Source organism: Xiphophorus maculatus, chromosome 24 (genome assembly GCF_002775205.1).
Source record: "Xiphophorus maculatus strain JP 163 A chromosome 24, X_maculatus-5.0-male, whole genome shotgun sequence".
Classification (NCBI taxonomy): domain Eukaryota; kingdom Metazoa; phylum Chordata; class Actinopteri; order Cyprinodontiformes; family Poeciliidae; genus Xiphophorus; species Xiphophorus maculatus.
In genome coordinates, this window is record NC_036466.1 from 4,522,104 (window position 1) to 4,544,816 (window position 22,713).

At 40.5% G+C, this 22,713-nt stretch overlaps 2 protein-coding genes across 2 annotated transcripts in view; one reads left to right on the plus strand and one right to left on the minus strand.

Moving 5' to 3' along the window:
- Positions 1-16,156, plus strand: LOC102238167 (carboxy-terminal domain RNA polymerase II polypeptide A small phosphatase 1-like). Its single transcript, XM_005813927.3, has 7 exons — positions 1-386; positions 10,630-10,778; positions 10,856-10,951; positions 12,079-12,135; positions 12,549-12,641; positions 13,612-13,797; positions 13,916-16,156. The coding sequence occupies exons 1-7, from the start codon at positions 314-316 to the stop codon at positions 14,042-14,044; spliced, it is 783 nt and encodes a 260-aa protein (XP_005813984.3). The 5' UTR covers positions 1-313; the 3' UTR covers positions 14,045-16,156.
- Positions 15,377-22,713, minus strand: part of obsl1 (obscurin like 1) — a 17,371-nt gene continuing 10,034 nt past the window's right edge. Inside the window, exons 15-25 of the mRNA XM_014474491.2 lie at positions 22,437-22,706; positions 22,084-22,350; positions 21,740-22,009; positions 21,391-21,657; positions 20,424-20,690; positions 20,192-20,304; positions 19,962-20,115; positions 19,680-19,841; positions 19,504-19,608; positions 19,148-19,414; positions 15,377-19,041 (exon numbers count right to left, since the gene is read on the minus strand). Coding sequence (XP_014329977.1) covers positions 18,764-19,041; positions 19,148-19,414; positions 19,504-19,608; positions 19,680-19,841; positions 19,962-20,115; positions 20,192-20,304; positions 20,424-20,690; positions 21,391-21,657; positions 21,740-22,009; positions 22,084-22,350; positions 22,437-22,706 — 2,420 coding nt within the window. The 3' untranslated portion in view covers positions 15,377-18,763. The remainder of the gene's footprint in view (positions 19,042-19,147; positions 19,415-19,503; positions 19,609-19,679; positions 19,842-19,961; positions 20,116-20,191; positions 20,305-20,423; positions 20,691-21,390; positions 21,658-21,739; positions 22,010-22,083; positions 22,351-22,436; positions 22,707-22,713) is intronic.

Genomic DNA, 22,713 nt, shown 5'->3' on the forward strand with positions numbered 1-22,713 from the left:
CTTTAAGTGAACGAGGGGGCGCCTTGAAACCTCCATGTTTGTATCTTGAAATTGCGAACGGAGTTGAGCACCATATTGAATCAAAGTTACCAACTCTTTGAAAACAAATGTTTGGTAACTTTCTAACTTTCTACGTCAGCGGCTTAGCGAGCGGACCCTCCGGCGGCGCTAATGGACGCGCTTTAGGCGACCGCTTCGCCACTTTTCCGGCGCCTTTCAGTTTTGTTTTCGTACATGTTCAGTTCAAGCGGCGGCACCGGAGTCGGCGAAACAGCCCCGAAGTTTAAAGCGTGAGGTCCGGGACTCGGACGTGATGGACAACCCGTCCTCAATAATCACCCAAGTGAGCCGGGATGACGAGGGAAGTAAAGCCGCGTCAGAGAGGGGTGAGTGTCTTCATTTTTGTCCCCTGCTGTCATGTCAGGAAAAGTTTTTTTTTTTTTTTTTTTTTTTCTATTGCAGTTGCGTGGTCAGAGTTCAACATCCAAAAAAACTGCAGTAATCTGCTTACGGCTCATTACAGGCGGCTCTACTTCTCTCATTTCCCGTTGAAAAGGAATCAGAAAACAACTTGGCGCAGTCGGACTGCGAAAGTTTGGTGGTTGTGCGGACAGGGATGATCGTTGCGGCCTTTTGGCCTCTGATATATATATATATATAAAAAAAAAATAATAAAGGAAGTGACGTCCCCACAGCTTGATCATACACATCAACCCAACCTGTCAAATTTTTTTTTTTTTTTGCATCGGTATAATACTCTCTTTACAAAAGAAATGCAATTAAAATAAGTAAGAGTGCTGAAAATATTATGAATAATAAGGAAAATAGTCAAATAAAAGTAATTATTACACCATATTACTTTAAATAAATATAATGTTAATTACACACTATTAAAGATGCTTACTTCAGACTGCAGATCAATTCTGAAACACCATTAAATTCAGTTTAATAAAAAAAAAAAACTTGTGAAAGTTTTATAGAATATTGCCCTAATATTGTTGCTTAAACATGCAAATACCCTAATTTATTTTATTTTTGCAGTCGCGAAACTACAAAATATTCCAGATTTTTCTTTTCATTTCTGCTAAAATTGAAGATGTTTAAAAGTAATTAAAAATTATTCAGCTTTTTTTTTTTTTTTTTTTTGATGGGCAGTTATTATTTATGTATAATCTTAAGGTCTTATGTTAATGATTGGTGTGGTTTCCATTAGTAACCATAAATATCAGTTTCGATGTGTGAGCTATGCAGACTTGAGACGAAGAAGAGTGGAAAATACAGTTTTCTCTTGTGGATATTTTTGTGGTGGAAGGGGTTACAAAATTCAAGTATTTACATATATATAAAAAAAAAACATGAAACAAATAGTTTTGTTTTAGTCTAATCAATCAGGTTAAAGGGGATCTACTGTAGGTCTTTGATTCAGTTTAGCTTTTGTATTTCTAGAGTTTTGGCTCTTCGGCCAACACTCTAGAAATCGCCTACATCAGCATAGACAATGCACTATTTACAGCTCTTAAAATATCAGATTCATAAGTATGTGTTGTGTAATATCTGACAAACGTTTGTTGGAATAGGGGGTGTCATTGTGGAAAAGCTCGGTGTGATTTGTTAGAAAAACAAATCTAGCTTTAGATCGTGTATGATCAGTAAGTGAGGACTGACTGTAGTTACTAAGTGTCAACTTTATGGTATCCTTACTCTCATGACCAAATTGTAGGTGAATGTCATTAGCATGACAGGAGACATAAGATAAACCACATATTTAAATAATAGATATTCTTTTCTGCTTAATTATATTTATTGTATTGTCAGATGAGCCGCTATATGCATGCTGTCATAAAATGATGCAGGTGCTAGCATGTCGGCTAACTTCTAGCCTTTCTTTATTTTTTTATATTCCCCCAACTGACCAGCCTGCTGCACTGTCTATAATGAGCAGACTTTTTCTGGGTATGAACTAGACTGGACAACATGTGCATACACTGTTATGTACACTGTTATCCATTATTGTCCATTATTGGTATATTGGATTATCCAATATTTTGGCTAATCCATCAATATTGGATTAACCATCCAAAGTATTGAATTCAAGTGTTCCAATCAGTCCCATATCGTCAATTAGGCCGGTTACCGTCTTTTAAAAGCCTTACTTGCCAATTTCGATTTTGGCTGATACCAATTCTTTTGTCTGAAATGTTGTTAAATGTAGTGAGAAAGTCACTGAGTTGTTGACTGTGCAGACATGACCCGGTGGGCCGGTCTGTCAGTCAAACCTCTCTCACAGGAGAGCAGAAGGCAACCGTGGTTGATTTTTAGACCTTTGCCGAGGTAGAGTTGGGTAGTTTCTTGTCCAACACTAGTGTCTGACCTCACAAATATTCCCTAAACAATCACCATAAATCATATACACTCCTAAACCTTGAAGAAGTGTGAAGCTGTTGGAGCTTCCAACATAAGGCCAACCATAATGACGCAAAGTCAGAGGAGTGATGACCAATTTGCAAATATTTTCTTGATATCGCATATTAAGAAAATAATAAGAGGCCTTTGATTTGAACATTTTTATTATCTGTAAGCCTTAATCAATGTTGGAATAAATAAAGGCTTGAAATATTTCACTCTATGTGTAATAAATATGACTTTTACTTTGTGAAATGAGTGAATATTGTACTTTTTCGCACAATAATTAATTTTTTTTAGCCATACTTGGACATGGAAACTTTTGTTCATAAGTAGAATGGTGCAGCGTACTAAATATGATCTGTCAGTGGAGTATCAGTGTGTTCAGCAAGGCAATCTCAATAGACCTCTTGGTCACAATGTCTGGTAGAACATCCCATTTCATTTGATGGACTTTAACAAACCTGCATGATTTGATATTTTTTTGATATTGAGCAGTGAATGTTCATCAGGGCGTTTTGTCATTTTTTGCAATTTTTGACTTTGCTGATGACTTTTTCAAAAACCAGGGCGGCGGATTAAGCCGGGATTTTCCAGATATCCTGGCCGAGTGAAACCTCTGTCTACAAAAGCAGTAATGCATAGGTTACCATGGCGATTTAGCCTGCTCCAGACCGCGCCAACAGCCAGGTTTAGTTAAGCCTGGAGCCTGATCTGTTCAGTCATCGATCACACCGATCAGAAACCAATGAGTTAAGTTACCAAATTCTGTTTTCTAGTCTGTCTGCTTCTACATTTTTAATCACGCTGCATTAAAATACTATAAATGAATTTTGGTATCCAGTCAAGTAGTTTAACATTATGATGGTAGAAAATACCATTATCAATTTTAAAATGATCCATGTGGATTATGTTATTGTTCGATTGTGTTTCTGAAGACCACTGTTCTAGTTTGACAGAAAGGCCTTTAGTAGACCATTGCAGTGTTAGGAGGATTGGAGAAATGGCTGAAAAGAAACAAATGTATTGTAATCAAACAAATCCATATTAGTTTTAGCATACTTTTGATACTTGTACTTATTGAAATCATAAATATGCTTTTGCCTCTATCAAGGGGGCTAATAATTAGATGATTTTGATCTAATTATCCGTTAAGCTGCCTTTGCGCTAACAGTTTAACAGTAGATTGTCCCTTCAAAACAAAAGCATCACAACTCAATCGGGAAGTTAACTATAGGTAAAAGTAATTAAAGGCGATATAGGCAGGGACGTTGTAAGTTATTAGTAGTCATTTGCACATTGTAGTAGATATTTTATTCACACACTTCCTAGATACTGCAAAAATGTTCTTGCGTTTAATTTTTGTTTGTTCCGTATAAATATGAATGTTCATATTAAGCTAAAGTTGTTTATTTGAGAAAATGACAAATGATTAGGACGATTTTTAGTAAAAAAAATGGTTTGGAAATGTACATTTTTGGCTAATTATGTATTCAATTGATCTGCTATCGTTTGCTGTTTAAGCAGGGTTCTTTTCTTGTATAGAAAGTTCTTCAATTCCTCATAATCCTCAATAGAAATATGCTGTTTGTTTGGGGTGACTTATGATGTGCGCAGTTTATATAGCGCGTAGCATCAGTGAATCTGTGATCGATCTCATTGGTCTGTCGAAGAAATCTGTATTACTTTAGCTTGGCTCGACGTAGCTGCACCTCCTGAATCTGGTTTGGTATTTGTGAAACTGATAGAAGTCAGGATGAGCTGATGGTGGCATGTCAAGCCTGGCTTTATCTCTTATCCTGGATTTTGTAATTCTACTTTTATGAAACAGCCCTCTTGTCATTTTGTACCTGTAGGTCTGGATGTTTGGACGCGACTTTACGTTAAGTCTATAAGAGCTTACCAAACATGTATCGGTTTCTGCGTGCTGGAGGTATGTTTTGTTCCCACTTTGACAGCTGATGATTAAAAGTAAGTTTCTATATTTCACTCTTAATATGCTGTAAGGAAATCTGGTTGGGAACACAGATGTTACTGACTATAAATGTTGATGTTGCTAGCCATAAAGCAGAAATTTCCTACTGAGCCACGCCACACGCTTCATTGATCACGCCGAACAAATCATCCTACTTGTCAGACGGGACACGGACGCTTCTGATTTTCAGAATAAAACTTCTCATTCATCAAGAATAACCGCACAAGCTCATCGTTTGTTTTGGGCCCTGGTGTCGGCGTTGGAGGGCACAATGGTGTGGATTGCAACAGAAAGTGTGTGGAGAGTACAGTCTATACACGAGAACTTTGTTTTTATTTGTAAATTTGAATGAAATTGCTCTGGTTTTATGTATTTAGTGGCTGAAAAAAAAATGGGAGTTTCCATTTTCAAATTGTACCAATTTGGATCTTCAGGCAAACAGGGACACATAGACTCAACATGCCTGGATGAGTAGCAATGAGATAAACTCCCAACAGAACAAAACGGCATACTGTATGGCTCCAGTTGTCCCAGTTGAACATTAACTCCCATCTGGGACAAGAAACTGTGCAGGTTACTGGATAATCCTGGAGTCAGCGGCAGTCCCAGATCTGCTGGCATTGCAGCAGCAGATCAGACCTCCACCACAGAAGAAGAGCATCTTTTGGCAATAAAGGATCAGGTGAAACATGAGCAGATGCTTAGCGGGGGTGTGCGCGCGTGTTTGCGTGTGTGTGTGTGTGCGTGTGTGTGTGTTTCTTCTACATGTGGAGCAGCTGAGTCTGTTATGTAACTTTGCCCTGGTGCATGTTGGGAATGTTGGCTCTATGGCTTACAGCCACTGGATGAAGCTTCATGTTGATATTTGAGCCTGAAATCTGAAAGAGACATTTTTTTACCCAGACGAGTGACATAAACCATGTTTGGAGAAATAAAATAAAACTTTTTGGTAAATAGCTATACAGGAAATGTGTCATCATTTTTCAAAGAGCCACTCTTTGATTTGTGCTTTTAGTTTTAAAATAAATAAAAACACAGAGAGATACATTTTCTTCTCTGCCTTGTTGATATTTGTGGAGAATGGGTTTTCTAAAATAAAACTGTTGCTTTTAGTGCCATTGTGTTGAATTAAAGAGCAAATATTTGATTAAGAGCAGAAAAATTGCTAAAACCTGCAGTTATTATATTACTATATATACCTAGATTATATTATATATCTAGATTAAAAACTTTTCTTCGTTTGTTCCCTTTTATCATCCTCATTTTCTCCACAACTGTAGAAACATTTGCCATAAATTTATAGTTGTCTATTTTATTTTAGGTTTTTTTTTTTTTTTTTAAATAAAACTTTCTGTGAGATCAAAGCTGATTTTTAAAAGGCATGTTCAGTGACGTTTTTAGCAGCTGACTTTGGGAGAGTAGATGAACTCAGCTGAAGCATCTGATGTCTGAAGTTGAGCATGAAGAGGCAGAAATATTCAAAAAAAATCATCATGAGGGGGAGATGTGGGTTATTACAGGGAAATGATGACAGGCTTCAGTTATGCCGGGCTGAGGGAACTATTTAATCCAGCCGAGCATTTTAATCACCAGAACACAATAACTGACTTCATAAAACAGAGTTTGTGTTTAATGCACTACTGTTAGTTAGTTACCCCACAATAAAGTCCATGTGCCTGCTCTTACAGGGCAATGAGTTTTATAAAAAATATTTAAAAAAAGCATAAAAATGAGCTGCTATGTAATTACTGAGTTTAGCTGGAGGAGGCAGCAGCTGATCGGCTTTTGTCTGGGCACCTTCGTCGAACGGACGGTTCTGCGAGTTCACGTTAAAGTCCGAACGTGAAATTCTCCGAAATGAAATGAAACGCGGAGTAAATGGAAATGAAAACGGCTGTGATGGAAAGATTTGTTTTTAGCTGGGAGGCTCGGTGACGGAGGCGATGCGCATTCTGCAGCACAGCTAGTTTATCGGATGTGTTGAAGTATCCTTGAATCAGATATGAAGATTATCTGTGAGCGCAAGCTGGATGAGAGAAAAAAAAAAGTGTTGCAACGGCCCAGTCAAAGTCCAGGTCTCTGCATTTAGGTTGTATTTATTATTATTAATTATTATTATTTTTTTTTTAAAAAGGTAATTTATTAAGTAGGGATGCGGGATATATCGACACTAACATATCGATGTTTGTCATTGTTGAACACGTCGGTTTTGGTCTGATAAGTAGCTAATAAAACATTTTTCCACCTTGTTTGTATGCGGTGTTTGTTTGGTCATGTGACAGTGATGCAGCGTGTTGGGTTTTATCTGAAGTCATGTAGGCGATGTCAGGAAGTGTAGCAAAATGTTCATAATACCGGTAAACCTTAAGAGCAATATTCAGATATAGATATAGATGTTCATATCGGTGCTATGTTGTTACGAAGCATCCTCCGGTTGGCTGTTGGGATCCTTCCAGCCTCCATGTCTCCATGTCTCCTTGTCTCCTTGTCTCCTTGTCTCCTTGTCTCCGTCTCAGCTTGGCTCCAAACAGCAGCTCCAGTTATTGTTCTGTAACCAGAGCAAATTTGTAATTTTTTTTTTACTTGATTCTTTGATCTCTGTCGAAAACCACATGAGTTGTATTTTATTCTTTTAAGATTGTAAAATGCTACAATTTTTTTAAAAAAAAATAACAATTAGGAGACTTTTACTAGGAGAATTAGAGCAATATAGATGCAAATAAAGGCTTTTGGTGTTCCATGGCCTCTTGAAGTGGTTGGAGCTCATTAAAAGAGCTGAAGGCGAAACACAGGGGCTTCTGGGTGGCGTATTGGACTTAAATTTGATACTTAACTCTATTATGCAACACCTTGCATTACGCCACAACTTTATGCTCTTATGTATATTTGTTAAGATGTTCTTCTGGAGGGAGAAAAAAAAAGCCATCCTGCACTTTTCTGACTGCGTTAGTGTTGAATGTCATGTGAGCAGATTATGCAACAGTGCTGGCCTTGCTGCTAGTTTATGGTTTTACAGTCAATAGGAAGTGTGTACAAGCATGGGAGTGATATGGATGTCAAAATGGTTATTATTAACAACACAAAACAGCATTATTATAATTGTAATTTTGTTGTTCTTGCATGATAGTAATAATTGATAGATGTAATTATATTTACTGAGTGTTGTTGGTGCTGTAGTAATTAATAATACTAATAGTTATTAGTACTTATTATTATTATTACTATTATTATGTCAATTAATAATACAAAATATGAATAAGTATAGTAATAATTATGTTTATTGTTCTCTAGTTAATGTCTATAGTAATAACTTTTAGTTGTAATTAGAGTGTTCATTATCATTATTGTAGCATTTAATAATAACAGTAGAAATAATGATAGCTATAATTATTTTATTTATTCATATCTCTGTCATCATTATTATTATTAGTTGCTGTTCCAGCAGTGTTAAATATTACTATTTGCTCAAAATAATAATAGCAATAATAAAAACATTCACTCGTAAGTCGAGGTATGATTTTAGACGTCAGTGTTTACAATGTCAGCCAATCGGAACCAGAGCTCCTCTGGCTCGGATCAAAACGATGTGAAGAGGCGAAAACTGAATTCTGTCTCATCTGGCTGCGTCACATTCCTGCAGCCGTCTTTCTAAAGGGCGTCCCTCTGGTTCCGCCAGAAGAGCTGGCGGCGAGTGTCTCTCTGCTGCACTGGAAATATGCGTTGAGTTTATTTCCGTCCGCAGCCATCTCAACTTGCAACAAGCTGATAAGCCGAGCAGGAAGAGAAAACAGAAAGTGCTGATTTATTCAGAATCAATGGACTATGGACTTCCTGTTTGTGTTTCACTTTAAAAGAATTAAGCTTAGCATTTGAGTTTAATTGTTTTCTTTCTATCTAGACTTTTTTTTCCCACACAGGTGAAATCAGTTTTTTTTGAAGACGCAGAACAATATCACTGACGCTTGAATTTCTTGACCTAAAACCTTTGCTTCAGGTTTACCCATCAGTCAGGGGGGACACATCTCTTTCTTATTCGTTAAAAGCCTCCAGTACGTTCCGCTTCGCTCTCTCTTTGTCATCTTCACAGAGCCCCGTTTTTTTTTCTTTGTAAGTTCATTCATGCTCTGTGTTTTGCAGTCAGCACCCAGTTGGACATTTTTCTTGCAGAAAGGCATGTGATGGCGCGGGGGGCGGCTGGAACACTGAAGTGAATTAAGACTCCTGAGAGCAAATAAGGCCATGGGAGTGAAGCTGAAATCCTGAGGATATGAAGGAGTGAAATAAGAAAACATAAGTCTTCCTCTGTGTGTTTCCTATAGCATTAGATGCTTTATCTGTTGCAAATTACAGCTTTAATTGCTGTTTGGGGGTAAAGAGGAAGCTGAATTTGCAGAAACGTGGAAGAAACTGTTCATGACAAGAAAAACAAACTCTGAAATCATAGGACAGTAGTAGCGTCGCTCCTCTTAAAACCCGCCGGCAAGGAGGCTTCCTCCCAGTGATACCCGTCTGTTTCCTCTTCCTGTTTTGGCCTGCACGCGGCGGAGGCCGGTGGAGGGGTCACACCGTTGGTTTGAATCCACAAATGGAGGGGGGAGGAGGAGGGAAAGAAAGAGGCGTGAGAGCAGCACAACAGAGGTTTGTGTGTTAGTAACGCGGTCACGTCCGGATGGAACGAGAGAACAGAGATGGAAGCAAAGTCTGGTGTGAGGAAGAAGAGAATCTGGAGAAGTGTTTAATTACAGGGATGACAGGAGGAGGAATAAACTTTGTAACTAAGATAAGCGATTGTGACTTGAGACCAACAATACTTCAGCTTAAATTAGCTATAAGTTCAATTAAAGACTTCCAAACTTTCTACTGGAAGTCTTGATTCTCTTCAAATGTTCCTTTGGGAGGGATGGAGGTCAGACTTTAACCCCACACACTTTTAACGCGATACGAAGAAGAAACTACATTGGCGTGTATAACATCTCCAGATTGTCCAGATTCCTGGGACTTCCGTAGATCCCATATGTCTTCTATTGGCTGTAGGTCTGAGGTGGTCATAAGTGTCTGGTGAACCTGGTTTCTGTGTTTTATATTATAGAGTTCCAAACATTATTGATATTGGTTGTCTTGACTGTAGCAAGATGTCTTCACTGGGAGCTTGTTGGGAACGTAATAGCCATTCAGGGGCTACATCCTTTTGAACAGATGTGTGACGAAGGCTGTCTAAATTCAAAGTCTCCTTCCAATGTGTTCCCCTTGTTCCCCAGATGTGAAGGACCGGTCATAGTCCACCTTATCCTAAGACTTATTGCAGGCCAAACAGAAGATTTGAGTTGTTGTACCAGTGGTGGATGAAGCAGGAGACTTGGTGCGCAGGGTCTGAGAGAAAGGACTGTACCCTCCCCTTCCAAATTTAGGGAATGGTACAGTGCCTGAATTTGGACAAAACTAAGAAATCTTCCGAGTGGAGGAAGTTAACAAGCTAGTCAGATGGGCACTGATCATTTGGCCAATGGTTTGTCAGATCAACTGATAAACAAACGTAGGCTGAAGACCAAGGTTTTACAACTGGGTTTGTGTTAATAATCCAATGAATATATTTTTTGAAATTATGACATATAGTTGAAACAGTGGACAAAATTCACCATTAAAGATCAAGCATGTAGTTTCACTTAATGAATAATTTATTGCTGATATTTAAGACTAAAGATTTTGATTTTACATAAGTCTAAGTCATGGTCTTGGCGTAAGAGCTGAATCAATCAGTGGAAACTCAAGGCAGGTGTTTATTTCTGTCACAACTACCAAGTCTGTGAAGACAATTATTAAAATTTAAAAAAAAACTAGCAATTTAACAATGGAACAACTAGCATCACTGTCAGCCAAAAATAAGTTGCCTCAAACAAAGAAGTCATGATGAGCGTCAACATGACCTGAGGCCTACAAAAGGCAGCTTTTCTTTGTTTCTGCTTCCAGTTGGACAAAGGTTACCAGAGGGGAAGTTTTATTTTAGCCTCCAGTCGGCTTCATAGTGGGCGTGTCTCTGGGTTTCCTCGTCATACCCGAGTATCCGCAGCTCGCCTGACAATACCTCACTTATGACGTTCACCACAAATTATCAGGGAAGAGTCAAACTTTTTTTTTTTAAAGCAGAAAGTGGTTAAAAGTAAGCAGTTGCGCCTCATTCCTTTTCAATGTGGTCATCTTCGTACAGTCCGGGAGGTTAACGCTGACTGCGTGAATTTCTGTCTTTTCTGCAGGCTCTTCTCCCTCCCTGTCATCTAAGAAGCCGCGAAGCAGAGGCCTGTTCTCCGGCCTGTTCTGCTGCCTCTGCCGGGACCAGCCTGAACCCCCGCCCGTCAACAACAATGCCCCTCTCTTAGTGGAGGAGAATGGGACGGTCTCCAAGGTGTGCTGACTTCCTCCTTCGGTTGAATCAGAGAGGATGGTGTCGGGTTTGCGGTCAATGTGTGTGTTTCTGTCCAGGTCAAGCCACTGCTGCCTCCAGCCAAGTCAAAAGACGCCGGGAAGATCTGTGTGGTGATAGACCTGGACGAGACGTTAGTTCACAGCTCTTTTAAGGTGAGTCGCAGGGGGATTATGGGTACAACCAAAACGCGACAATAACAAGGACTCCGGGGAAGAAATTGTTGCCGTCCATCAATGTGGGAATGGTAGTAATGCCAAAATACCCCAAGTCAGTGGAAAGCATTTAACCTTTGCCAGTCTTCCCGGAAGTAGACCTCCCAGCAAATCCACTCCAAGGTCTGATGGTGCTGAGCTCAGACCAGGTTCAAAGGTCAGACAGCAGGGTTAGAAACAGACAGGTGGAAGCCTTCAGTTGAATAAACAAGTTGGACGTGAGACCTCTATTCCACTATGGGAGAAAACTAAATCTAACATGTCAGCAGAAATGGACCGTGTCAACTGCAGCGCTCTTGCTTAGTCTGGAAAAGTCTGGAATTTGATTCAAGTGCTGTTTTTAATGTCTGGATAACTGGAATAGGAATATTGAAAAATATTTGCTTTTGTAAACTTCTGTCTCTTCCCCTTTCTTTCTTCCTTATTTGTCTCCTTCCATGTGTCCTTCTTTCCTTCCCCATGTCCTTTTTTCTATGATTTTCATTCATTCATTTTTGTTCATTTGTTCCTTCTTTTCTTCCTTCCTTTGTTTATCCCTTTTTTTTTTGTTCCTTCCTTCCTTCCTGCCCATCTCTTGACATATTCAGTCTTCTATTTTAGAGTGTTTGTATAACCACAGTGAAGTTTGCCATTTGCTTTTTTGGTCATATCACAAAATGGCCTACAAAATGGAAACGTGAGTCTGGAAAAGTAGACATGGAGAACATGTAGGAACACAGTGGTGGGAGTGTGATGATGGGGACTTCCACTGCAGCTCCAGGACCAGGGCAGCTCACCCACCGAGTTTACTGAAGTCAAGGATGTTTGTTTTTTTTTAATATGTAAGGAAAATGTCTTAAAGAAACCAGAGAGCAGCTCAGTTTCTCTCTGTTTAACTCAGTCTGTTCCTGATTGTCGGTGAATTCCCATCGACTGACCGGCTGGTTCCTAAAAACCAGATCGACAGCGTTCCGTGCAAATACTTATACAAAGTCTTTTTTCATTCTCCAAAAGGCAACGCTGTAGTCTTTACAGAGACGCTGGATGTTTTAATTACTAACGTCTCCCTGTCTGTCTCTTTCGACCAGCCTGTGAACAATGCAGATTTCATCATTCCCGTGGAAATAGATGGAACCGTACACCAGGTAACGCCGCTCCGTCGTCTCCCCATGTCTCTGATTGGCTGAGTCTGCAGGTGGCGCCTGAGTTCAAGTGGCTGACGGAGCGGGACGACGTGCCTCATGCCTCTGGGCCTGATTCAAGTAATCCAGGATAGGTTTGTTCAGACAAGCACAGCCTGTTCCGGATGACTTGGTTCAGGAACGCCGGCCTCAGACGCCAACGCCGCCGCCTTCAGGAGAACCTCACCGGCTCGCATACGCCGCCTGACTGCCATCTATGCACATTACCTTGATATTCGGCTGCAGATGCAAGTCTGATGCTGCCCTCAGCCGCGTTTTGCATTCAGACATATGTGACTCTGTCGGCTGGAGTCTGCAGACACGCGTTGCCTTTCAGAGCAAAAATGAGGCCGATTTGAGGATTCCTGTGTTTCCAGGTGTACGTCCTGAAGCGGCCGCATGTCGACGAGTTCCTGAAGAGGATGGGAGAGCTCTTCGAGTGTGTCCTGTTCACTGCCAGTTTAGCAAAGGTAACAGCCACAGCGTGGAGGATAATCTGGTCATTTCTGTTCAGTAAATTAGAAGGTAATCCGTTGTGGAAAAGCCTGACCGTTGACAGTTCTTGCAGTAAATAAAAACATGTCAAAGGAGGCACTGTTAGGCGGTTGAGCATTTGAAATAATGTTGTCAAGCAGGAACAGGAAATATTTCTAAACGTTTGCAGGCAGAGGTGATGCAACATGGTGTAGAGTGATGGATTTCTAATCTGTGAAGAAATACAAAGTGGTTTGCAATGTTTTGAGTTTTCTTTCCACAGAATTTTGAGTTAACTTGTGACTATAATAAGGTAATGTACAAAAAAATGCAGGGAAAAAGGACCTCCTGTAGCAGTCAGTCTTACAATACATAATAAGAGGCCTCTGACTGAAGACTGTCAGTATATGTCCGTCATGACATGCTACCAGCTATTCCAGACTAACATGTCGTGCATGACACTGCTAATTCTCCTCGTTTGCTTTTGCCACACCTTTTTAAATCTGTCTGCTTGTACGGTTAGAGATGTTGGAGTAGGGGATGTGACGCTCATCTGTTACGATTTCTGCTTTGGATTTTCATCTCATTCTTCATTACAGTTTTGAAAAATCATTCGTTTATGCAAACCTCTTGGAAAATGATTCCTTTCTCCTGGAGAGATTAGCGTCTGCTGTAAATGTTTTCCACTTTGCAGTAAGAGAGAGGGAATAGCCGAACATCGACCTTTGCTCATGTCTTTCTGCCTTAGCGTTGTAAAAATTCCCTTTTTGGACAATTAACAACTTCCACTTTGACGTTGTGTTAAACTACACATTTGATTGTGGGAGAACTTACTCGGCTATATATTTAGTTTTATCGACGACACTTTTCTGAGATCATTGCCTGCTGCTCTGGCACAGGTTCATGCTAACGCAAACCAAGCGTCCTTAAACAGGTCCCGTAAATCTGACCGCGTCTTTCCGACAGTACGCAGACCCCGTCTCTGACCTCCTGGACAAGTGGGGCGCGTTCCGCTGCCGCCTCTTTAGGGAGTCGTGCGTTTTCCACCGAGGTAATTATGTGAAGGACCTGAGTCGTCTGGGTCGTGATCTCAACAAAGTCATTATTGTGGACAACTCCCCCGCCTCCTACATCTTCCATCCCGACAACGCAGTGAGTGCACACACAGCCCTTGCTGTTTCTGGACATTTCATCCTGTTTTCCTGTGACAGCTGGTTATTAGTCATTGCATTGAGCGACGTTACATATTCTCCATCTTCTCTCTATAAAGGTTCCCGTTGCGTCTTGGTTCGACGACATGTCCGACACCGAGCTGCTCGACCTCATCCCGTTCTTCGAGAGGCTGAGCAAAGTGGACAACGTCTACACAGTCCTCAAGCAACAAGGGACTCCGAGCTAACGGCGCTGAAGGTCCTTCACCTCAACGCCGTAGAAACAAAACAGAAAGAGAGAGAGAAAAAAAAAAAAGAAAAGCCGAACACACCAGCGAGGCCGGAGCTCCACCTATCACTGCCCGCCAGAACACAACGCTGCTTCACAGCCGACAGAGCCTTCACCCTCCCAGTACACAACCAGCTTCCTGACCGGCGCTGCCATCTTCTGGTCAAACACAGACAGGATGAATGAATGTTTGATGACATTTCCACAGTGTAGGCCACGAATCCTCCGGATTCCACCTGGGTACTGGACGCCGATTTCTCCCTGGGACGCTCCTTTAAACTGATTTGAAAGGAGTTTTTTTGAAAGGTTTACATGAAAGCACACGTGTTCCATCCGAGCAACGCAGTTCGTCCACGTCTTCTAAGCACGTTGGACCAGTGTTCATTTGACCCTCGTTTGTAGCGCTGCTTTGGAGTCATCAAGGCAGTGTTATAAAATAATCTCATTCAAATTAGCTACAGTCAGAGCTGTAAGAGTTTAAAATATTCAAACATAAGTGATTGGACGGCACTTTACTGTTTGATGTGTGGTCTATAGTGCAAACTGATGATTTTTGTGCACAAATGTTTAGAAAATTGCATAAAAGTCCAAATTTGATATCTTTACCGTGTAATTCCCCACCGCTTCATGCTTTTAAACAGGCTAGATTTGTTCTGATTGAACCAGAGAAAGAGCAGCTCTCATTGGTTGTCGGGTCAAGAAACGCCATGACCAGCTGAGTTCAGAGGACCAGAACTGTCTTCCAAACCCCAACCCCTGGAAACCAGTCACTGTTAATGGTGCATCACAACTGTGTCGGATTTGTTCCTTGCTTTAAAGCCACGCACAAATCGTGAACTTTTTTTTTTCCTTCTTCGTCTTTTTAACTTGGGTTTAACAGACTATATTTAAAGTTCTGTTGTAGTGAAACAGTAGGCTTGAGATATTTACTTGCCTAAGCGGTACTTGTAGCCTGGAGGCAAGTTTGCGACGTCGTCAGAAGATGCTTGTTTGGGGAGCGTAAAGCCATCTGTTGCAATAAATGGTTTGATTCAGTCCAGATTTAAGGGATAAATCCACCTTGAAGCTGTTCAACACTATTGGTTCTGTTACTTGGCTGCAGTTCTTCATCTCCTGGACATAAATGGATGTAATATTAACTCTGTAATGTAGCGCAGCCATGTTCTAACATTCTTTGAATTTGAAACGTAATCACAGAAAATAACAACAAAGGCATTGTGGGAAGTGTAGGAAATCACTGTGTACACAATTGCTGACAAGGCAGAGCTGATTTAAGGCTGGAATGTGCATCTTTTTTTTTTTTTTTTTTTCCAATCTCAGCTTCTTGGAGATCAGTTTCCTGGTCTGTTGAGGCGAAGAGCAACACGGTCTCCCAACAATCCACTGTTCCACGTTTGCGACGACAATGGCCTGTATTGACACTGATGAATGAAAACGTTGGGTTAGACCATGAGCCTGGGGTAGCAGGCTTTGGACGGGGCAGGGAGATTAAGAGCTATTGAATTATTTTTATATGTGAAAAAAAAACCCACAAAAAAAAGAAACAACTTTTCAATCAAGTTAGCTTGTTTTTGAATACTTACCTATTTTTACTTCTTATTTCACCAAGGAGTGGTCATCTGATATAATATTTATAGTGTGTTTTCCAATCAGCTCTTTTTTTTTCTATGCAAGACTTGGTTGGATACCTCATATATTGGTAGAATATGGATCAGAACCGCCCACAGATAACTGAAAATATAGTACCTTACTGTTTTAGGCACATAACAGGGTAACTGTTTTAAAATGTGTTTTCCGTGTAAGCCATTGTCACGTGTGTTAGATTCAGAAATGACGCCATTTTCAATTCATTGGCAAAGTATTTATAGGAACATGAAGTCGTTTAGTCATCTGATTACTTTTATGAGTATTGCGTCACCATGGGGCCCATTTGCTGATACTGTACTTCTTACACATTAATAGATATGTATATGTTGTTTTGCACAGTAATAAAGCAAACAAATTTCATTAATATATATGGAATATTCATTTTACTGTACTCATGATTTAATAAATGTAACCTAATTTTTGACTTTTGTTTTCTCATGCCAAATAATGTATGCCTGTATGTAATATTGCCATCTTTCTCTCTCTCTCTCTCTTTATCTTCCATAAATGCTCATTGCAAGATGGTCCAAGTCCTACTTTGTAAAGCATTTTCTGTTCAAGAGGATCAGAGGATCACAGAAACGCGTTTCTTAAAATGGAATTCTGACAAACAGCTTTCCAGCCTGAAATTTTTGAAATTTTGAAATTTCTCTTTCGATCTCTAAATACAAATATATACTGAAAATCAACCAGAGGTTGGGATTTATTGTCTGCATTGTCCAAACACGAGTGAAAACTACAGTTGTGGGTGGCACCGTTCGGCACAATACAAACAAAAAACAATATGATGGCTAAAATGTCCAATAAAGGCAATTTTGTGGAAAATGAGCCAAATGTTTCATCGGTGTAGTTTTAGAAATGGCAGTTCTTTTCGTTTTGGACAATCTTGAAACTGAATTCCCTACTTTTCTATGTCTACGCTATGTAACATAACACACACACACACTCACATATGAGTTACAGAAGCAGTGGTCAGAAAGCCAAACCACTACTAAAAATAGTTTTCTAATGTAATATAGTGAATATGTTATATAAATTGGGATGTGTTGTTTCAGATACGGATCTTGGAAGGTTGACCATTAACTTTCGGTGCAATTCTGCTCAAAAAAAAAAAATTTCAACTCTGGCTTCCAGCAGTCTGGGCTTTCTTCCCTCAACTAGGATTGTTTCCGGTCGATTTTTCGACAGGGCCACTCGAAGGAGGAGGTGGCCGGCAATGATGACGTTGATTTTCTGCGCCGTATTAGAATGTTATTTTTTAGCAATGGCAGCGGCGGAAGTGAACGAAGCTGTTCCAAGTCCGTGTTGGCCACGGCTTCCAAATACTGAATGGACATTATCAGTCGCTCTCTTTGCAGATATGATGTTTGTTTACAGCTGGTAAGCTTCTTGGCGCCGAATTGGCGCGTGTGCATGGGTCACGTCAGCGATTGGGTAAAATTTCAAACCTCAAAAAACCACATTTTTCATTTGCAGAGACGAGCACAAAAAACCAGAACCTCTGCAGGAAGCAAAGTGTAGTACAAGGGCTAGGATCTTGGAAACCAGTAAGTGTTTTTTGTTAAATATTTCAGCGCCTAAAACGTCTGGTTTTAGCAGCTCAATGAGTTAAATGCCAAAAAAAAAACCCACGAAGGCCGGAAGTTTAAATTCTCAGCTGTGTTCTTAGCAGTATCCCTACAAGCAACAATTTTTTAATGCTCTTTCAAATATATGCTTATTTCTTGAGCCGTTATCTGAAAATCCAAATTAAAAATTAGGCTTCATTTGGACTCCATGTTAGTCCTCCAAAAATACTAGAAATACTGTACATTCAGATATTAAATCCTAATTAATGCAGAACATGATAAGAGTATGATTAGCTTTCTATTATCAAGCACTGAATAGAGACCAAGCAAGTCACAGTGGGACAGTTACATATTCATACTAGTTATCATCCAAAACTATTAGATCAGTTGCTCTTGCATGGAAATGGATGTTAATGCTATCTTTTGTACAAATCCACTAACATGGCCCCAGGTTACCCTGTGTGGCTATAAAAGCTCCAACTCTTCTGGAAGGGCTTCACAAGCTTTATGGGAACGCATTAATGGGAGTGTTGGGCCATTTATCCAAAAGCACAATGGTGAGGTCAGGCACTGATATGGGATGGCCAGGCTTGGATGTTTTGCTCAAATTCATCACAAATGTGTTCTGAGATGTGTTGTGGTACGACCACAAAAGTCGTTCCTTACAGAATTTGATCACCCATGTCTTATGGTATTGCTTTTTTGCACTGGTATGCCGTCATGTTGGAAGCAAAGACTCGAGTTCCAAACAGTTCCCAAAGAAGACAGTTCTCTTAATGTTTTGGTAAGCGGTAGTCTGAACAGTTCCTTTTGAAAAGCAGGCAGTCAAAGTTTTTACAATATAGACATAAAAAGACAGAATAACTGCTTCAACATTACCGGTAGGTTTACAGCAACTGTGAATTTACATTCGAACTTTGGTGCTGTTCGAAAGTGGCACTGGTAGAAAATGATACTTATTGAGTTGCACCTTTTATTCAGCTTGTTTTTTTTTATTGAAATGTAATAATTTATTGTAAAATCAACTAAAAATACTGAAATGTAAATATCATATTCTAAAAATGATATAATTACTAACATAACTGTCTATTCCACAGGCGTCAAACTCCAGTCCTTGAGGGCCTGCAGATTTTAGATGTGCCACAGGTACAAAACGCTGGAATGAAATGGCTTAATTTCTTTCCAGCGAAATGAAATTAGGCTGGATAAGTACACAAGGAACTTATCTCCTTCTGTAGATCAGTTCTCCGGAGCCTTGCTAATGACTTAATTATTCTATTCAGGTGGTGCAGCAGAGGCACATGTAAAAGTTGCAGGGCACCGGCCCTTGAGGACTGGAGTTTGACACTTTAACCTCTCACCATTTGATAAAAACAGATGGAGTAAGTGAGGGCCATCCAGTTATGCAGGGTTAGTTTGATTCCTGTTGGCGTTTTGCTTTCAAGAGATACTTTGTAGTCCTTCTACTTTCCAACCACAGTAAACGTGGCACTGCTTTTGGCTTTGCCCAATGTGAACTTGACCGTCCCACTCATGTCCACGCTTGTGTCCCTCAGAGTGAGTCTGTGGACTGTCCCGTGGTCTTCCAGACGGACGGCAGGGCACGATCGAAGGGTCACTCCATTTAACGTCCAAACTGGAGGTTTGTTGATGTCAACGGAGACTTCACACTGGAAAGAAGCTGACTCCGGCTCTGTCACCTGGACATTCTCAAGTTCTGTCACCATCACAAGAGCCTTGGCTGAAGAAGCGTGAAGCATGTTACAGAAAAAAAAAAGAAATTATTCAGATGAAATTTTAGCGAAGAAAACCTGCCAAAAATGTATTTTGCTTTTCATCCAGCTTACCTTCAACCATCAGTTTTGCTTTGGATGTGTGTTCTCCAACCTCAATACTGTAAGTTCCCTCGTCCTCCACAGCAACCTGGTGGATTACTAGTTTATGGGAACAGTCTTCTGTTATAATCTCCATCCTGTCTGAAGGATGTAGTTCCTGTTTGCCTTTGTACCAGGTTGCACTGCAGCGAGGGGAGGAAACGGTGCATTCAAGGATCACTCGGTGGGTCTCCAGGGCTGTTCTGTCTCGCAGTGGTTTTACAATGGAAACTGGGAGCTCTGAAAATTGCAATTTTTTTAGATTTCTAATGGGTAAAATATAAAGTTGGTGGCATGAAGGAAGTAGGACGTTGATTGAAAAAACTCACCTTCTACCTCAAGGTAGGCTGTTGACTTGACATCCCTTGCTACAAATTGGACATCTCCAGCATCCTCAGCTTTAACGTTGCATATCAGCAGGAAGTGTTTGGGCCCTGCAAGGTGACACGTTTTAATTTCAGCTGGTGAAAAACGGAAAAAGTCAAATTGTAGTTTGATTTCTGACCTTCTGTGCGGATCTTTGTGGTGCTACTGGGTCTGATCTTGTGGCCATTCTTGTACCACTCCCCAGCCACATCCTCCAGAGAGAGCTCGCACATGAACACAGCATTCTGGTCTTCCTGGATGTAAAGGTCCTCAAGATCCTGTACTATCTCCAACTTGTGCTCTGAGGGCAGTGATGAAATTGAAAAGAATGACCACTAGATGGAGACATTTGATTATAAATGATTGAAGAATATGTTCAGGAATAAGGTTGAAGTGCTTCTAGTGTTGGAGTTAAATATACCGTAAACTTCCAAAGAGCAGAAGGTGCTTATTTCGCCTGTGTCACATGTATAGGAACCAGAGTCAGCAACGGAGCATTGAAGGATCTGGCAGAACCGCTTTCGGCCCATGGAATAGATTCGATGGTCCTTCCCTGGCTTCAGCTCATTTCCGTTCTAAATTGCAGAGGAAAGACAAAAATTATTTACATACATAAACGATTCAAGTTGTTGATGATTTTCTTTTCTTTACCTTAAACCATCTGACTTCGACATTTTGTCTGGAAAATTCACACTCAAGAGTGACCGGAAATTCTTCTTCCACGCGAACATCAACCAGTGGTTTCAGGATGGCCACAGGGGTCTCTGTCAATCAATATAATCTGATTAGCCTGTCGGCACCAAACCGTAGAAATTCCAAATAATTATTTTGCAGTTGTGACCTACTAAAAATAATAACCCAGACCTCTTTAGCTTGTATTCACCTTTAATTGTGAGCCTTGCAGTCGATCGCGCTCCTTCAGCCGAGAAGACGATGGTGCCTGTGTCCTCCAGAGTTAAGTTTGTCAGGGTAAGGCTATGGACTAGCCCGTTGATGCTCACCCTAAACTGGTTGTTTGGCTTTACGCGGATGCCATCTTTCTGCCAAATCCCTTCCACGTCTATATGGGAGAGCTCCACCTCAAAGGAGGCAGTCTCTCGTTCAAATGTTTCTTGATCCGTTAGGCCTTTACAGATGGAGATCTTTCGGGCTGGATTAGCGATACAGAGATGCAGTGAAAGGACAATGTTTTGTGGAATCATGTCAAGGAAATATAATAACTTAGCGTTGAAATTGAGAATTTGAACTAACGTTTTGGCATAGCAAACACGTGTTGTATCTTAAATGCACTTAGTGTGTCACAGTGAACAATAGGGGTCTAAATTTAGACATGGTTGGGATTACAAAAATGCCTCTTCCAGCAGGAGTTTATTTTGATGGTGTTGCTCCGTGCACACTGATATAATATTCCATCTGTGTTTTCACACTTGGAAGTCTGGCTGAGCTATTCTTAGTATCGTTTTGCTCTGTGACACGCTGTAAAAAGACACCTACAATATGTGTGAAGAGACATCATTTCCAGAGAAGTGCGGTGAATATCAATATAAATAAATCCTGTTACTGTAATCGTTTTATTTGAGAGGAAAATCCTACAACAAACTTTTCTTTTGTGGCTTTTGTTTCCACTTTTCCAAGGTTAGCTCCTTCTTATTGAATTACTAGTTTAAGTCAGGTATAGATAACTATAAGTAACAGCTGGATGTCTAACAGTTATGGTTGCACTTTAGGTATAATTTGTGCTTAAGAATCTACCTGGGTCTTTTATTTATGGAGACATTTTAGCCAAAGGCTAAGTAGGTTGGTAAGACAAATGGTAATTAGGTTTCCACACCTCAAAAATAATTACTTACGTTCTACATTGAGTTTGACCTGTGTCCGATCATGCAGGGTCTCACAGCGGTATGTTCCTCGGTCCGACAGGTTCAGCTTGTGGATAGTTAGGCTTCTTTTACAGCCATTTTGGGCCAGGGTATGACGAGGACCAGACTGGATGACCACCCCTTGCCTCATCCACTGAACCTCACCAGTCTCCAGGCTGATTTCTGTCTCTAGGGTAGCCTCTTCAAACTCCTCTGCTGTCACAGGTTCCATTTTCTTGGTGAACATGACTTGAGCTTCTAAAACATTGTGAGGAGAAACAAAACTGAAACTCACATTCAGCCTTTTTTAACATTTTACATGGGTTTCCTTTAGTCTTACCCTGAACTTTGAGACTAGCCTTGCTCATTTTTCCTTCAGCTTCTGCTGTGATCCTGGAACAGTCTATCATCTGGCACTTTTTAATCACCAAGGTGTGGCACAATCCATTTCGACTCGCTTGGAAGCGATCCCCTATAGTCATTGGTTCGTTGTCCATAAGCCAAAGCAAGGAAACATCCTCAGGAGAAACAACACATTTAAAGGTGGCATCTTCTCCTTCTAGCACAGTTGTGTTGTGAAGTTCGGTAAGAAACTCAACAACTCGAGGCACTGAAGAGAGAGTAGGCAGTGAATGAAGCTGCTAACTCGCATGGAAAAGTCAGAAACACAAATTGAATACTTACTCTCCACTCTTAGCATTGCGGCGGTCCGATCATCTCTGGATTCACAGGCATACTGCCCTGCGTCCTCGTGAGTTAAACGATGGATGGTCAAGCTTCTCTCGACACCATCTGCTCGAATGGAGAATCTCCTGCTTCCAACTACTTCTATCCCATTCTTAAGCCATTGGACATCTGCTTTTGGTTTGCACACCTCACAGTGCAGTGTCACCATGCCGTCAGCATGAGCCACGGTGTCATAGAGTGGTCGCACAAATTTTATCCTCATTTCTATGATGAAAAACAGTTTATATGTTTTGGATTTTTGGTTCACTTGAAGTTCTCTTCATATTTTTTTTTAAAGTGTTGATTGTTACCTTTCACTAGTAGACTGAAGTGCATCTGGTCAGTGTTGACATCACAGGTGTATTCACCAGCATCAGACCGCCTTAAAGGTTGGATGGTAAGACTCCGTTTATGGCCGTCCATGAGTTCTCGAAACCGTTCACCTTCAACTGGTGTCCAGTCTTTAAGCCAGCGTGCAACTGCACTTTCTTTGGACACATAGCTCATTAAAGTCACGCTCTCAGCTTCGTAACCTGTCACAACCACATCATCTTCCTTGTTGACAAAAGTAACCGGAGGTTCTTTTTT

Bases quoted from the DNA above. Each gene is read 5' to 3' on its own strand.
- LOC102238167 (XM_005813927.3), top strand. From the start codon at position 314: ATGGACAACCCGTCCTCAATAATCACCCAAGTGAGCCGGGATGACGAG. The intron at 12,136-12,548 runs GTAACGCCGCTC...CTGTGTTTCCAG, and splicing joins TAGATGGAACCGTACACCAG to GTGTACGTCCTGAAGCGGCC. The intron at 12,642-13,611 runs GTAACAGCCACA...TCTTTCCGACAG, and splicing joins TCACTGCCAGTTTAGCAAAG to TACGCAGACCCCGTCTCTGA.